The 17,936-nt window shown below is 50.3% G+C and overlaps 1 protein-coding gene across 5 annotated transcripts in view; it reads right to left on the reverse strand.

Moving 5' to 3' along the window:
• Positions 1 to 17,936, reverse strand: part of PTPRN2 (protein tyrosine phosphatase receptor type N2) — a 987,645-nt gene that overhangs the window by 553,123 nt on the left and 416,586 nt on the right. For all 5 annotated transcript variants that reach the window (XM_055269741.1, XM_055269742.1, XM_055269740.1 and 2 more), the window contains one exon: positions 15,114 to 15,496. In XM_055269741.1, the coding sequence (XP_055125716.1) occupies positions 15,114 to 15,496 (383 nt within the window). The remainder of the gene's footprint in view (positions 1 to 15,113; positions 15,497 to 17,936) is intronic.

Consider the following 17,936-nt stretch of genomic DNA (forward strand, 5'->3'; position numbering starts at 1 on the left):
CCCTGAAACACGATGCTAACTGAAATAACCTGGGCATAAAAGGACAAATTCTGTCTGTCTACCCATGTGAGGTTCCTAGAATCCTCAAATTCAGAGAGACAGAGAGTAGAGTGAAGGGTGCCAGGGGCTGGGGTAGGGTAGTGTTTAATGGGGATGAAACTTCAGTTTTACAGGATGAAAATAGCTCTGCGGATGGACAGTGGTGATGGTTGCACAATAGCGCAAATGTTAAAGCTACTGAATTCTATGCTTAAACATGGGTAGGAGTGAGTGTACAGGTGGATGGATGAGCAGAAAATGACTACAGGAGTGTCACCCCTAAAAATCAGTAAATTTTATGTTATCTATATGTTAACACAATACAAGAAATTGGGAAGATGAAACAAGGCGATTAGTATAAAAGCACCGTGACATGTGGCTGCTCCCCACATCCAAGGCAGTGTACCAGCCTTCGTCCTATCTCTGCTTCAGCAGAACACTCCTCATGGCTCCCGGAGAAAGCTGAGCCAGGTTCCTGCCGGGTCCCTGGCAAAGCTCCTTTCTGCTCCCTGTCTCCAAGGAAAGCCTGTGGCGCATTCTTTAAAGTAGATTTTTCAAGGTCGCGTTCTGTGTAATTTTACAATTGAGAAACAAGCCATTTTCCTTTAAAGAGTGGCTGCTGGAAGGGGAGGGGTCCCAGATGTCCTGTCTTTTCCTGTACATTTTGGATGTCTGCTCTAACCCAGGTCAGCCCCTGCCCCAAAACATCCTCCAGGGCCATCTGAACAGCTTGTAAAGCGCACTGGTGTCAGAAAAGGCCTGAATGGCCAGATGTTGGGCCAGAAGGGAGGCGACAGGGAAGGGAGCCAGGTGGGGGCTGCAAAGGCGAGCTCAGGCTGCAGCTGGACAGAGCAATGACCCACCACAGCTGGCTCAGCTCCACCCCGGCTGAGACCAGCCCAGGCTGCTGGGAACTTTAGCCTTGCATCCAACCAGCCTCCCTGCTCCAAGCCAAACCCTCCTGGCAGGCAAGTGCGATGCTTCCAGAAAAGCCCCTCCTTCCTTTCCTGCCATGCTTCCAGACAAGCCCTTCCTTTTTTCCATGCGGCTGTAGGTTCCTTCCTCCCAGCTCCTGTATTCCCTGGCAGCCTGGGCCTTTCTCTCTGCCTGGGCCTGGCGGGGACTGCTCCAAAGGGCCAGCCTGCCTGCTCCCACGGCTGACCTGCCTCGCCTCAGCCCCCGGCACCCCAGCCTCCCTGGGCCTCCCCATCCTTGGAGCCATTAGGAAGAGGGCAGGTGCAGAAGGGCAGGTGGAAAAGGCTGGGACTGGCCACACCACTCCAATCAACGAAGACAGAAACTGCTGCTCTTCAGGCTTTCCCTAAAACCCCGTGTGTGCTTTGATCAGCACCACTCAGCTCATGACTTATTTTAAAAGGTCTCCAGTACTTTCATATTTTAATCCTGCCTCCCCCTATAAACTGCAGACTCATTGAGGGCAGGAGCCACGTGTCATCTGAGTTTGTTTCTTCCAAGCCCACTGCCCACTGCGGAGCATAAGCCAGCTTCCCAATCAATGTTTGCTACCAAATTCCATGAGTCCCCTTTTCTAGCATGTTTCAAACCAAGGGGATGGTATGAGGACATGGGAGGGGCTCTACCACGAATCCTGGGCCCAACCCTCTGCCCTCCAAGCTCCAATATGGAAACCAACAGAAGCATCCACAAGACTCCTACAACACCCTGAACACAACGAGGAAGTCCACAAGCCCAGAATGTGTTTGTGAACCCACTGCCTCCACAAGCCGACGTGTCCCCAGTTACACAAAGTGTATGGGACGTGCAGTCCACCACCTTCCTTCCTCAGCCTGGCAAGGGTGACAGTGCCGGCCAGGTGGGCAAGGGTGTCACAGCTCTTCTGTAAAGCAGAAGAGTGGTGGCTCCATTCTGTAAAGCAGACAAACAAGATAGGGCTGACTGCTCACAATGAGCGCACAGCCATTTCTATTTCATCTTTAAAGGCACAGCCATCATCTGTCATTCCGAGGCCTAAACTTCCTTAGAAAGCAGTTAGACGTCATCCTGAAAATGAGTGGGAGGATCCAGCAGGTGTGATGTGCTGTGTCTGCATGTGGCGGCTTCCACCCTCAATACCTGGACACTAACATTGCTGTGGAAGAGAAACAGGCATGAGCACTCCGTCAGGGTCAGAGCTGGGAGTGCCTGTGAGGGCAGTGGGAAGGACTTTCAAAGCTAAAGATGGCGTCTCCTCTCTCTAGAGCGTTTCGGTTCTGAAGGGCAGTGGCACATTTGTGACGTCTCTAAGCTCAACCACGTTGGACAAGCCTGTTCCTATGGATCTACTGAATCAGCCACATGGGAGGCCCTAAGGCCTCGGCAAGCACTCGCTGGAGGGAGGCTCGGAGTGAGAAGTGACAGTGTCCGCCTTCCACAGTGTCCTCTCAGCTCCAGCACGGCACTGGGGCTTCCATATCACCCTGAAATGAGTGCACAGGTGGATGCATGAGCAGAAAATGACTACGGGAGTGTCACCCCTAAAAATCAGACTAGTGAAAAGTACGTAGGGGTTGGAAATATAAAGAGTAGTAAAAACTCTGGGAAGCTCCTGTGCTGGATGCCACACTGAGGCCCCACACAGCGGTGGGATCTGGCGTTCAGCAGACCCCTGAGGAACACATTATTATCAGCCCCATTTTAAAGAGAAACCGAGGCTAGAGAAACTGAAGTCATTGCCCAAGATTACACTACTAGGAAACTCCCAGGAGACAAGCTCAAACAGAACAGGTTATCATTCAGGCCATGTTCCAGCATAGGTGCCCAGAGAGGTGGGGTGAGCCCGGGGACCTGTTGCGACCCACACTCGTTCTTAACAAAACTGAAAGAAGCCTACGTGAAACTTCTCCACGTCTCATTTTGGCAACCTTGTTATTGCCTCTTCCTTGCAGGCCAGATGAAATCAAGCCGAGAACGGGACCCGTCATGCCCGACCCTCCTGCTGACCATGCTCTGTGCTTCTGCAGCTTCACCAGCCTGATCTGGCACATTTTACTATTTATTGGAAAACCCACCAGGAGCTAGGGAGCCAAATGTGAAGAGAAAATGAGTCAACTTTGATATAAACTCTTTTGATAAGACAATACTCAAAACCAATAGATAAACGAGGTTTCTTGGGATCAACCAAGTATTCTAGTTATCGCTGTTCATCACTAAAACAAGTCATGAAATTTATTCTATTTAAATCATCTTATAAAGTAGTTAAAATGTTTCCAGCCCACAGGAAGTTCCCCCATGCAAAGGAGCAACGCTTCGAGGGTGGCAAACCACAGCGGGCTGGGGAGGTGCCATGACCAACGCCGTGGTGACTGACAGGCGCCACAGTATCCTACAGACACCACGGTGACCAACTCCATATGGTGACCGACGCCATGTCTGTCTCCACCCTGGATCCCCTGCACGCCCACTCTTCCTGCAGCAGTCTAACGTCAGGGTCTGGGAGAAGGAGGTTTTGATACTTTGTGCACCCAAACTGAACCTTCCTCCTGCAGACTGCCATGCAGCCTCAGAGCTCATGTGCCGCACCCACGCCAACAACCCTGGACCACTCCTAGTGGGGCTGTCCACACCATCAACAATTCCAGGCAGAAAATCAATAGAGGAAAACCACTGTATTCTGACAACTTATTTTTTGGCATAAGGATGAGACTGTACTGCTCATGATAAACACTTTTTAAATACCAGCAGCTAACTAAAGATCTAGGTACAGAACGTCTATATAGCATCACCTTTAAAAAGTGTGCCAAGTAGGATCGGGAAGTGCCTCCAACAGAAGCTGTGAACCCGTGCTGACCCAGGTGGAGCTGGTTCCCTAATCTGATTGGACCTCAGATCCCGTGCCGACCCAGGTGGAATGGGCTCTCTAATCTGATTGGACCTCAGATCCCGTGCCGACCCAGGTGGAATGGGCTAATCTGATTCGACCTCAGATCCCAGGCAGACCCAGGTGGAATGGACTCTCTAATCTGCTTGGACCTCAGATCCCGTGCCGACCCAGGTGGAATGGGCTAATCTGATTCGACCTCAGATCCCGTGCAGACCCAGGTGGAATGGACTCTCTAATCTGATTGGACCTCAGATCCCATGCTGACCCAGGTGGAATGGGCTCTCTAATCTGATTCAGCCTCAGATCCTGTGCTGACCCAGGTGGAATGGACTCTCTAATCTGATTGGACTGAAGCATGCTAAGCCAGCTTCCAGTAGGACAGAGAGCACTGGTGGTCTGCATGATGTGTAGAGAGATATGCAAAGTCTCTGCGTTTGATTCTCCCAATCTGCCACACAGAGAGGCATAACATCTAGCAGGCCTCTCTGGACTTCGAAGACAACACATTTCTCATTTGCGTGTGTTGCTCCAGCTGGTTTACTGAGCGGCCTGAAAAGCTGCTGGTTTTGAGCAGAGCCCAGAACGAGAGAAGGCTCTGCGGCAGCTCCAGGCTCTGTGCAGGCTGCTCTGCCTCCTGGGCCACATGACCCAGCAGATCCAAGGGTGCCTGAAAGGGCAGAGGCAGAGACGCATGCTGTGTGGAGCCTTTGGCAGGTTCCTCTCAAGGTGAACTGCAGCACAGGCCCTTAGGATGTTGGGGCAATGCCCTGCCATCCTTGTGGATAACGACTGCCTTTGAGAAACAGCTCTTGGCCCACTATGGGGCTTTAGTAGGGATTGAATGCTTAAACATGGACCACCAAGTTACCATGGGGACCTGAGTTTCCCATCATGAACTGAATGTTTTCTGACCCACCAAGCCAGAAAGTCGGGTGTGCACAGCAGCATTCCGTCATCAAATGGAAGTGGTACATGTCTGGGCCTAAGTAGGCCCTAAAGGTACAAGTTACATAAAGAAGTGCCGCCAATGCCGATGGTCCCCACTCCCGCTAGGCTGCCTTCTCTTTCCCAGCCTGCACTTATAGTCTCCTGGGGAGTTCCCTAAAATCAGCTGACGGAGGAAGACCTGGGCCTGGTTTACAGGTGGTTCTGCATGATATGCAGGCCCCCATGTTAGTGGATAACTGCAGCACTACTGCCCCTTTCTGGAACATCCCTAAAAGGACAGCGGTGAAGGGAAATTCTCCGATGGACAGAACTATGGGCCGTACATCTGGCAGTTTACTTTGCTTGGAAAGAGAAATAGCCAAATGTGTGATTATTACAAATTAATGGGCCATGGCCAATGGTTTGGCCAGATGCTCAGAGTCTTGAAGAAACATAATGGAAAATTGGTTACAGAGAGACTTGGGAAAGAGGGGTGTGGACAGACCTCTCTGAATGGGGAGAAGGCATGAACAGGAAGCTGCCTCCCAGACGGGACAGGTGCAGAGCTGGGGCCTTCTGCCGGAGCCCAGCTGCCAGGGCGGAGGGAGGGCCTGGTGGAGTGTCCCCAGGACGCACCTGCAGAGCTGCTGGCCAGCCTGGGCCACGCCGGGGCTGGGGTCTGTATCTCAGGAGCAGTGGAGTCACAGCCAGATTCCAACAGGAGAGGGTGACGGGGCCAGATTTGGTTTTGTCAAGTCCTCTTTGGGTTCAACGTGCACGGCGGGTGAGAAAGAAAGAGCTGCAATGCGGGTGCGCAAGAGAGAAGGCCCCGCAGCATGGAGGCGAGAGGCTCAGACGGCCTGGACCAGGGTGGGAGAAGGGAAGAGGGGAGAAGGAGAGACAGCATGGACGGAGCCATAGGAGGGGAGACAGCTGGCCATGGAGGGAGCCGGGTGGGGCACAGAGCCCATCGAGCTGCCAGGCTGGCGAGACATGGCTCAGGCCCAACCATGGCTGCCCCCCTGCCTCGAGTCCCTCCCACGGCCGCCCTCCCCACCTCGAGTCCCTCCCAGGGCCGCCTCCCTGCCTGGAGTCCTTCCCATGGCCATCCCCCTGCCTCAAGTCCCTCCCACAGCCGCCTCCCTGCCTCGAGTCCCTCCCAGGGCCGCCCCCCTGCCTCGAGTCCCTCCCATGGCCACCCCGCTGCCTCACCTCCCTCCCAGGGCCGCCCCCTTGCCTCGTGTCCCTCCCATGGCCACCCTCCTGCCTCACGTACTTCCCACGGCTGCTCCCAGCAGGATAGGCCGGACTGTCGGGGATGCTGAGGTTTGGGAGAGTTTTTGTTTCCTTCTTCTTCCTCTTTTTCCTGCCCCGCCCCCATGCCACTCCTTCTCGCCTTCTTCTCTTCTAATGTACAAGCAACCATGAACATGTTTACCCATCGGGGCTATACCCCCACCCCACCTGAAATCTTCTTAAATGATAATAAATCCATCATGCTAAAGATATTCTTTTAAGACCATAAAGCAAAGAGAAGCACGTGACAAGGCAGGGTATGTCCGCCCTCAGGAGGGGCCTCTACAGAGGTGAGGACTGTGCTTTCTGAACAGGAAGTCACAACACAGCATGGAGGCTGAAGACCAGAACAGAACCCCTGAAATCTGCCCTGGCACCAGAAACACAGAATCCGTCCTCAGCATCCTCAGGGTTTCCTTCACTCTAACAAGGAAGGATGAGCAGGAAGCATTAGTCTGGACCCCGGCTGCACCCCGTCCTGACGCCCTGCTGGTTCTCGTGGTGTGCTCTTCTCGCTGAACCCCTGAGGGGCTCCTGAGCCGTGAGGCCTCCTGGGCAGCCACTAGGATTGGAACTTCCTCTCCACCACACCAGCCCCCAGGAGAGCGGGCAGCGGAACTTCCTCTCCACCGCACCAGCCCCCAGGAGAGCGGGCAGCGGAACTTCCTCTCCACCACACCAGCCCCCGGAGAGCAGGCAGCGGAACTTCCTCTCCACCACACCAACCCCCAGGAGAGTGGGCAGCGGAACTTCCTCTCCGTCGCACCAGCCCCCGGAGAGCGGACAGCGGAATTTCCTCTCCGCCACACCAGCCCCCAGGAGAGCGGGCAGCGGAACTTCCTCTCCGTCGCACCAGCCCCCGGAGAGCGGACAGCGGAATTTCCTCTCCGCCACACCAGCCCCCAGGAGAGCAGGCAGCGGAACTTCCTCTCCGCCACACCAGCCCCCAGGAGAGCGGGCAGCGGAAATTCCTCTCTGTCGCACCAGCCCCCGGAGAACGGGCAGCGGAAATTCCTCTCCGCCACACCAGCCCCCAGGAGAGCGGGCAGCGGAACTTCCTCTCCGCCACACCAGCCCCCAGGAGAGCGGGCAGTGGTTCCTGAGCACTCGGTGGGTTTCACATTTCACATCTCACAGTGAGCCGAGGAAGGGGCTGGGGTGAACCTGCAGGGCCAGGGCACCCACTGAGGGTGACAGATGGAGAGACTGAAGCCCCCACCTCCTTCCAGACTTCTGGTTCCAAAGTTCCTCTCCCTGGCTGGTGGGTCCCTGCCTTCACTGGCCTCTCTGAATTCCACATTCCAACTGAACCCCCACACAGGTGAGTATGCAGCAGCCCCTAACGGTGGCCCGGCACCATCTGCCATTTTGCTGCTTGCTTTCTCCGAGGTGCAAGAAAGTTTTGTCATAAGAAACACTTGAAGGAAGAAACATTTCAGCTGCAGCTGTCTCCCTTCGGAGCATTGGGAGGCATCGGAGAGGTCAAAGCCGCCCCATGCCACTTTTTGCACATTCTTCCCTCAGCCAGCCTCCCCGCAAAACTCAGGGCTCCAACCTCTCCAGCTTCCCCTCGTGGAAATCCATCGGCCCCTCCTCTTTCAAGCAACACTGTGTTCTTCCCACTGCTGACAGAGGCTGCTTATCCGTGCACCTGTGCCCTGCCCTGTGTGCACCCTGCGTCCTCCTCTGCACGTGTCCTGCGTCCTCCTCTGCACCTGCCCCGGGCTCTGCTCCACCTGTGCCCCGTTCGTCTCCCCACAGCCCAGGAGCCACACACTGCGGCTGCCACTCCAGCGACCAGGAAACCCAAGCACAGGGGCGTTTGCCACATTCCAGGTCTCGGGGCTGCCGTGGGACCCTGACCCTGGATGCCGGACTTCCGTGGGTCAAGGGCCCAGGCCACCTTCTCCAGCAGCACTGTGGCAGCCACCCCAGACTCAAGCCTCTGCCTCAGCTCTCATGTTTTCCTGACTACAGGTTTCACTTCCCCAAAATCCACCTCACTGGCTCAGCGTGGTCGTTCCACAGAATACATCCCAATCCAGCGGGGTCTGGGGTAGGCAGAGAGAGGCGTGTGTGTGTGAGCCGTGGTCTCTGAAGCTCTTGCTTCTGGATTTAGAAGGCAGGTTCCTCTTGGCTGAGAGGTAAGGGGCTCCCTCCTCCCTACACCCTGGTGTCCGTCCTGTGATTCCTTCTGGAAACCTAACATGAAATCATTTTAAAGTTGTCCTTGGAGGACTGGGGCGGCTGTCCTGCCCTTCGTCCAGTCTTCAAGAATCCCTCTAGTTTGTAAAAAGGATAAAAATGTAAATGGCAAAGGATTACTCTGTCCATCAGAAAATGTGAGAGAGAAGATCATGCCTGGAAAAGCCGAGCCCTACCGTCCTCTCATCTGAACCTCAGCACGAAGAGCATGTGGATGTTGAGGTGACACCGAGTTCTAAACCACATTCCTCTCCTTTCTGTGGGACAATCAAATACACAAAAGTCTCCCTTTTTTAAAGAATGCCATCTGCATCTTGGAAATTAATAGCTGATCTGTTAAGATTTAAGCTGAAATCTGGTGAAAACTTGCCCAAGAGAATCACAAATTATTAGTCTGATAATAGGGCAAAAACCTCAATCTCTTTGCAAGAAGAGAGGAGACCTCACCTAGTGCATCACACCTTGCCCAAGCAATACAAATTGCTGACAAAAAGCTGTGCTGTCTTCACCAGATAGCTTCCAACCAATTGAAGTCGCAAAGGAAAAGAAAAGAAGTCAGCCAAGATAACATGATGATTTTTTTTTCTTTAACCCACTGCTCGTAGGAGGTAAATATTCTAGACCCAAAGGCATGGCCGGCAAACCCACTACAAGAAAATAAACTCTAATGCAAAGAAAAGCCCTAGCTTTTTTCTACTGGAAAGTCACAAGCACAGACAAGAAATGACCCAATGTGATAGGTCTCCTTCCCCAGAAAGTGTGAGGCTGCTGCAGACAGGGGCCCTCCTGTCCTTCCCTCCAGGGTGAGCCCATGAGCAGCAATGGCACAGGATTGTCGGCTCTGAAGGTTCCCTAGCAAACCACACCGGCCTCCTGCTCTCCGGGTGAACACCTCGGTGTCCATTTGGAAAGCCCTTAAAATGACCAGATCATGTGGTTCTCTGGGGCACTCTCCTACCCCGGGGGAGGGATGGGTGGCCATTCCCCTGCAAGGGTGGCTCAAGTCCCCAGGACACCTGCAAGGAACCATGCAGTGTCCACGAACACAACATGGGGGCCTTTGGGAGAAAAGAGGGCTCCAGCACAGAGTGAGGAGACACAGGCAACCAAACACACACACAACATACTGCACACCACACCTACAACACACACCACACCATGCAACACACTACGTGCCACACACACCACATATGCAACACACTGTGCACCATGCACACACACCACACATACAACACACACCATGCCACACACTACACACCACACACAACACATAAACCACACAACACACCACACACTACACACATACAACACACAACCCACACTACACACCACACACAACACATACCACGCCACACACTACATACCACACACAACACATAAACCACACAGCACACCACATACATACCACACATACAACACACACCACGTCACACAGTACACACCACACACAACACATAAACCACACAGCACACCACACACTACACACATACAACAGACACCACACACTACACACCATGCACATACAACATACCACACACTACACACAACACATAAACCACACAGCACACCACACACATACCACACTTACCACAGCATACAACATACTGTACACCGTACACCACACACTACACATAACAAACACCACACACAAACAACACACACCGCACACTACACACAACAGACATGCAACACATACCACACCATGCAGCATACTACATACCACACACACCAATGCAACACACTATGCACCACACACACCACATATACAACACACTGTGCACCACACAACACACACCATGCAACATACTACACACCACACATACACCACACACTACACACAACACACATGCAACACATACCACACCACACATCACTACATTACCACAAACACATCACATAACACCCACACCACACACAAAGCAATGTTTCCTAGGGAGGGAGACGTCCACAGCACAGGGCGTTTGACCACCCATAGGAATCGGTCATGATAATGGTCTGCGTCACCCAGTGCTGAGGCAGGCACCTCCCCTCGGCTCTGCTGGTGCAGATACGCAGCCCCAGAACACATCACTTAGGGCCTGCCTGTGATTCTCCGCTGGGCTTGAGAGCAAAGAAATGAACAGCCATGAGAAGTTCCTGACTCTATAAACAGGAGAGCAAGGGCACAGACAGACACGTGGGATGCCTCATCCAAGCAAAGAGCCTGGAAACGGGAAAGCTCATCCTGACTTATGTAAAACAGTCTTGAGAAAATGGAGTCCATATTTTAGTGTAAGCTTCAAGTTTCCGCTGCTTACAACTTACCTAAAGATACAACTAAGATAATCACCTACAGCTGAAAATCATCTTAAATTTTAATTTGGCTTTGATACACACTCTGCAGTTTGACTGCAAGATGAAATATTTCTGCCGAATTATGATATGCAGCTAATTCTCCCTGATGAAAGGTAGCATCTCCAGCACAGCGACAACAGCAGCCTGAGCACTGGGAGGCTCCCAGAGTCCACAGGACAGATGGGTTCTAGCTGTCATGCAGCTCCCATCTCCGCTGTGAATGATCCTCAAAATGAGAGGGACTTCTTCACCAAGGAAGAAATACCCAAACAGATGCACATCATACGGATACACATCTACCCGACACACACACTCATATACACACACATACATACACACACATCTACCCAACACACACACTCATATACACACATGTACATACGCACAAACCGATACACATCTACCTGACACACACACTCATATACACACATGCACATATGCGCAAACCAATACACATCTACCCGACACACACACACACACTCATACACACACACGTACATACACACACATCTACCCAACACACATACTCATATACACACATGCACATGCACATACACACACATCTACCCAACACACACACTCATATACACACATGCACATACACACAAACCGATACACATCTACCCGACACACACACTCATACACACACACATACATACAGATACACACACATCTACCCAACACACACACTCATATTCCTACATGCACACAGATACACATCTACCCGACACACACACTCATATTCCCACATGCACATACGCACAAACCAATACACATCTACCCAACACACACACTCATATTCCCACATGCACATACATGCAGATACACACACATCTACCCGACACACACACTTATTCCCACATGCACATATGCACAAACATACACATCTACCCGACATACACACTCATATACACACATGCACATATGCACAAACCGATACACATCTACCCGACATACACACTCATATACACACATGCACATATGCACAAACCGATACACATCTACCCAACATACACACTCATATACATACATGCACCTATGCACAAACCAATACTCATCTACCTGACACACACACACACACATACACACACGTACATACACACAGATACACACACATCTACCCAACACACACTCATATACACATGCATATATGCACGAACCGATACACATCTACCGACACACACATATAAACAAATGCACATATGCACAAATTGACACACTACCTGACATACACACTCATATACACACACTCATACACACACGTACATACACAGACACACACCTACCCAACACATTCATACACACACATGCACATATGCACAGATACACATCTACCAAACACACACTCATACACACGCATATACACACATACACACAAAGAAATACCCGAACAGATGCACATATCGATACACACCTACCTGACATACACACTCATATACACACACATATATACACACACATCTACCCAACAAACACACTCATACACACACATGCAAATATGCATATACACACAAATACCCAAACAGGTGCACATCATAACTGATACACATCTACCCCACATACACATTCATACACACACGTGCACATATGCACAAACTGATACACATCTACCCAACACACACACTCATACACACACGTACATACAAACCGATACACATCTACCTGACATACACACGCATACACATACACGAACATACACACAAACCGATACACATCTACCCAACATACACACTCATACACACACACTCATACACACAAACCAATACACAGCTACCTGACATACACACTCATACACACACATGCACATATGCACAAACCGATACACATCTACCTGACACACACTCATACACACACACGTACATACAAACTGATACACAACTACCCAACATACACACTCATACACACACGTACACACAAACGATACACAACTACCCGACATACACACTCATACACACGAACACACAAAAACGATACACATCTACCTGACATACACACTCATACACACACATGCACATACACACAAACCGATACACATCTACCCAACACACACACTCCTACACACACGCAAATATGCAGATACACACACATCGACCCAACACACACACTCATACACACACACACAAATACGCACAAACCAATACACATCTACCCAACACACACACACACGCACATATGCACAGATACACACACATCTATCCAACACATACACACACACACATGCACAGGTACACACAAAGAAATACACGAACAGATGCACATCATACCAATACACATCTACTGGACATACACACTCATACACACACACGCACATATGCACAAACCGATACACATCTACCCGACACACACACTCATACACACACACGCACATACGCACAAACCGATACACATCTACCCAACATACACACTCATATACACACTTGCAAATACGCACAAACCGATACACATCTACCCGACATACACACTCATACACACACGCAAATATGCAAATACACACACATCTGCCCAACACACACACTTGTACACACACACGCAAATACCCACAAACCAATACACATCTACCTGACATACACACACATGCACATATGCACAAACCAATACACATCTACACGACACACATTCATACACACACATGCAAATATGCACAGATACACACACATCTACCGAACACACTCATCCACATGCAAATACGCACAAACCAATACACATCTACACGACACACATTCATACACACACATGCAAATATGCACAGATACACACACATCTACCCAACACACACACTCATTCACATGCAAATATGCACAAACCAATACACATCTACCTGACATATACACTCATACACACACACACAAATATGTACAAACCGATACACATCTACCCGACATACACACTCATACACACACATGCACATATGCAGATACGCATCTATCCAACACACACTCATACACACACACGTACATACACAGATACACACACATCTACCAAACACACACACTCATATACACACACACAGATACACACAACAAAATACCCGAACAGATGCACATACCGATAACACATCTACCCAACATACACACTCATACACACACATGCAAATAAGCACAAACCGATACACATCTACCTGACATACAGTCATACACACACATGCACATACGCACAAACTGATACACATCTACCCGACACACACTCATACACACACACATGCACAAACATATCGACCCAACACACACTCATATACACACACACACGCACATGCACATACACACAGATGCACACACATTTACCCAACATACACTCATACACACACACACATACACACAGATACACATCTATCTAACACACTCATATACACACATGCATATGCACAGATACACGTCTACCCAACATACACACTCATACACAGATGCAGATACACACACATCTACCCAACATACACACTCATATGCACACACACAGATACAAATCTACCCAACACACATTCATATACATACACGCAGATACACATTTACCCAACATACACTTATATACACACATGCACATACACACACATACACATCTACCCAACACACACACTCATATACACACACATGCATACGCACAGATACACACACATCTACCCAACATACACACTGATACACACACACACATTTACCCAACATACACTCATATACATACACGCACACACACAAACGTGTGGGTGTGTGTACAGCCAGGCAGACACGTCCTTCTCTTTGAAACACCACTTCCATCACTTGAAGAAAACACAAAACTTGTACAAAGCAAAGCATCAAATGTCGGATTCATTAACGGGGTGACCTGAGAACGGGCCAGCCACTTGTGCCTTGCTGGGCCCGTGATGTTTGAATTCTGAGACTCGTTAAGTTCAGATCGACATGAGGGTGGGGAAAGAGCCTCGCTGCTGTGAAGCCCCTTCTTCCCTCTGAAGGGCGCCCACACCAGGATATTTGGGCCACTTTGGTGCAAAACAGATAAAGCACCTGGAGTCCTTCCTAACAGGCAGGAGTCTGGGGTGCAGCAGTTTCCGGGGCCGCGTCCCATCCCGCATTCCTGCGCGGGCCGTGCTCAGGCCTTGCTGTACACTTAGCTTCCCCGAGACCCTACCCTGCCTGGCCGGCGCTGAAGGTGATTCTGACCCGCAGAGAGGCGCAGCCTGCAGGTGACCAGTCAGGACCAAAAACCCAGGAAGGGATTTGGTTGGTTTGGTTTTGTTTGATGCCCTTTAGAGAACAGCTCTCAAGCTCTGGAGCCCAGCTCAGAAGCACCAGGAGGAGCTACTGGCCAGGCACCTGGCTGCCCTCCGCGCCTGAGACTCCAGGGATGCCTGCACCCCATTATTCAGTTAAAGACACTTAAAAGCGTATGCATCCGCCACAGCAAGGAGGCGTCCCACCTCCAGCCTGCTGGGGCAAGCCCTCCCTTGGAGCACAGGACCTGAGCCAGGGCTGCTACTCACTCTCTGTCTGTCACGATGTAGCCCCGCGCCTCTTCCTCGGAAGGCGTGACCTCCAATTGCAGGCCGTCACCGAGGGCCTCCTGAGCACCCGCTGGAAGGCTCTGCTCCTGCTTCGAGGGCCCAGGCATCTGGTTTTGGAGCCCCCCAAACGCAACGGCCCCGGGCTCCAAATGCGGCTGCTGCCCCAGCAGGTCTTTGGAATACGTCTGGCTCTTGACGTTCTCCACTCCAGCAGTCTCCTCTTCTGAAGACAGGGAAGCCTCAGGGTGCTCGGATTTTTTCCTGTCCATTTTGAGGGGCTTTGCAAAGGGGAGGGCTCCAGGCGAGAGTCGAGACCCGTGGTCCTGCAGAAGGCCCCCGAGTGTGGCACTCAGACGATGGACCTGGCAGAGAGGACATTCCGTGAGGGACGTCTGTGAAAGGAATGCTGACGTGACACATGCAATCAAGGGCTGCCCAGGACAGAGTCACCGTGGGGATGACATGGGCAGCCTGGAAGGAGAGTGTGGGAGGAAGGCAAAGTGTGTGCAGTCTATATTTAGAATGACGTCTAGGTGAGCCTGGGTGTGAGGGCGCTGAGTATCCGAATCACTTACGTGCTGTTTTCTCCTCTCTCCTGCTCCCTCTCACACACATGCACACACACACACCTCTCTGAGGAATCAGATTTTGTAGAGTTTGTGTAGGTCTTTTTCACTGATATTTTTAAAAATAAACTGTGTGATATCAAGATCCCACCCCAGCCCTCTAGAAGCAATGAACACTAAATAATAATAATAACAAATTTGCATCGACTGAGCTCTTCCAGCACACAAAGGCGCAGCACTAAATGCGTTATCTGCATGAACACACTGAGTCTGCACATAAGCCTATGGGTGGGGAACCCTCAGTAACCCCAATTCACAGAAGGGGAGACGGAGGCACAAAGCAATTAACTCACGAGTGGGCACATCACAGGGATGTGTAATTGATTCTAACGATACCTGAGGGATCTGTGGTCCTCACACGGGCAACACTCTCCCAGCCGGATCCCCTTTTCCTGGACGAGCCATCCCTCAGAACCCCTTGGCATCTCTGCTGACTATGCATCAGGTACGGATTTGCTTTGTGTCGGTTCTCATTTAATTACTACTCCAACCCCATAAATAAAGGATGAGTTTCACCTTTAATTTGTAGACTCTGGGGTTTACAGAGGTTAAATATCAAATTATTGGTGCCAGATCACAAAGGTCGTGATTATGAGATCCAGAATTGGAACTCAGGTCTAAGGGCCATCAAAGACCTGATCTCCACCTCTGGGCCGCACTGCCCTCCCAGGCACCCTACACTGCGCTTCCTAAGAAAGACGGGGGCTGCTCCTGCCGCTGGCACATGCCAGGCAGCCCACGGACACCTTCTGGTGCATGTGATGCCAAAAGTCTTATGTCTACTTGGCAGGGTTTTTTTCAAACCATGAAATTATATCTTCAATATTATATTAGACGGAAACAGGAACATCTGATTCACTTCACGACTCACTTTGCCAAAACACACTTTTAAGAGAATTAAGGAAGGACTATAGAGGCAATTATTCCCATTTTGGCTACAAATTACAACTTTTCCTTTCGTGTTTTTTAAAATTTAAACAAAATAGCAGTGTGATAAAAACACTGCTCAAATTTGGATCCTCACTGACAATAGGATGTAGCCGTTGACATTACTAAATAGAGCTAGGAAAAGGCATAATATTGTCACTTAAATTGTGTTTCATGTGAGAAGAAAAAGAAAGATGTTTTTAAATAAATAAGAAGTCGGAAAATACAACACTCACATACCCTTTTTGAGAAACAGAATTGCTTGAAAATACACCCCAAACAACAGAGAACTAAGTCAAAATTCCACGCATGGAGGATGAAAAGGCTGTGGTCTAAAAGTCAGGGAGTCTTCGGCTAACGGCAGCCCCCCGGAGTGCTCCCTGCCCCTCAGGTGGGAGGGCTGGGTCTCCCCGACTCCCTAAATTAGGAAATGTGTTTCTCAGCCCCACTTCTCCCTCCACAGCTCAGACAGCAGGTCCCATCGTTTCTGATGAATATTCAAAAGAAGAACTGCTGATGTTTTGTTCCTGCACTTGCCAACAGGCACGGAACCACAAACCACTAAGAGAATCTGAGGAGAGAATGACTAACCAAAGATGCTTCTTTCTCCACCCCCAAAACTGGGTTTCCCAGAACCATGCAATGTCACTGCTGTTGCTTAGAATGGTTCTTCATCCTTCGGCCTTGTATTCATGACCAAAGGTTCTTAAAGGGAGAGAAACTAAGAGGCTAAAAGACTTAACAGGGAAGGCCAGCGTCTAGCGCGTGGGCCCTTCTTCCGACTGCCTCCAGAGAAGCAGTGCCCACGGGGGCTCTGGGATGGCGGACCGTCCTCTTCCTGTGGCATCCAGCGCCTTGGCCGTGAGCCACATGCAACTAACAGGCCGCTGACCTGAATCCAGTGCAGCCAAGGCACTGCATCTTTCATTTATTTAATTTTATTCAATTTAAATGTAGGTTTAGAGGGCCACATGTGGCCAGAGGTGCCACACGGGACAGCCAGGTATGAGTGAGCTAAACCCCTCAGGAATCCACACATGCAGGAGGCATCAAAAGTGCAAAGTGGGCACAGGCTGCCATGTGATAACCCTGGCTGGGAAATTCCAGGAAATATTAATTTTCTTCTTTGTATTTACCATGACTTTCATATTTCTACTATGGATAAATGAGGTTATAATTTGAAAAGAGATATTTTGTATCCAAATATACACACTTTTGTATGTTCTCTTTATACTGTTTTTCAATTTGG

The sequence above is a fragment of the Symphalangus syndactylus genome, chromosome 6, assembly GCF_028878055.3.
Source record: "Symphalangus syndactylus isolate Jambi chromosome 6, NHGRI_mSymSyn1-v2.1_pri, whole genome shotgun sequence".
In the NCBI taxonomy this organism is placed as follows: Eukaryota; Metazoa; Chordata; class Mammalia; order Primates; family Hylobatidae; genus Symphalangus; species Symphalangus syndactylus.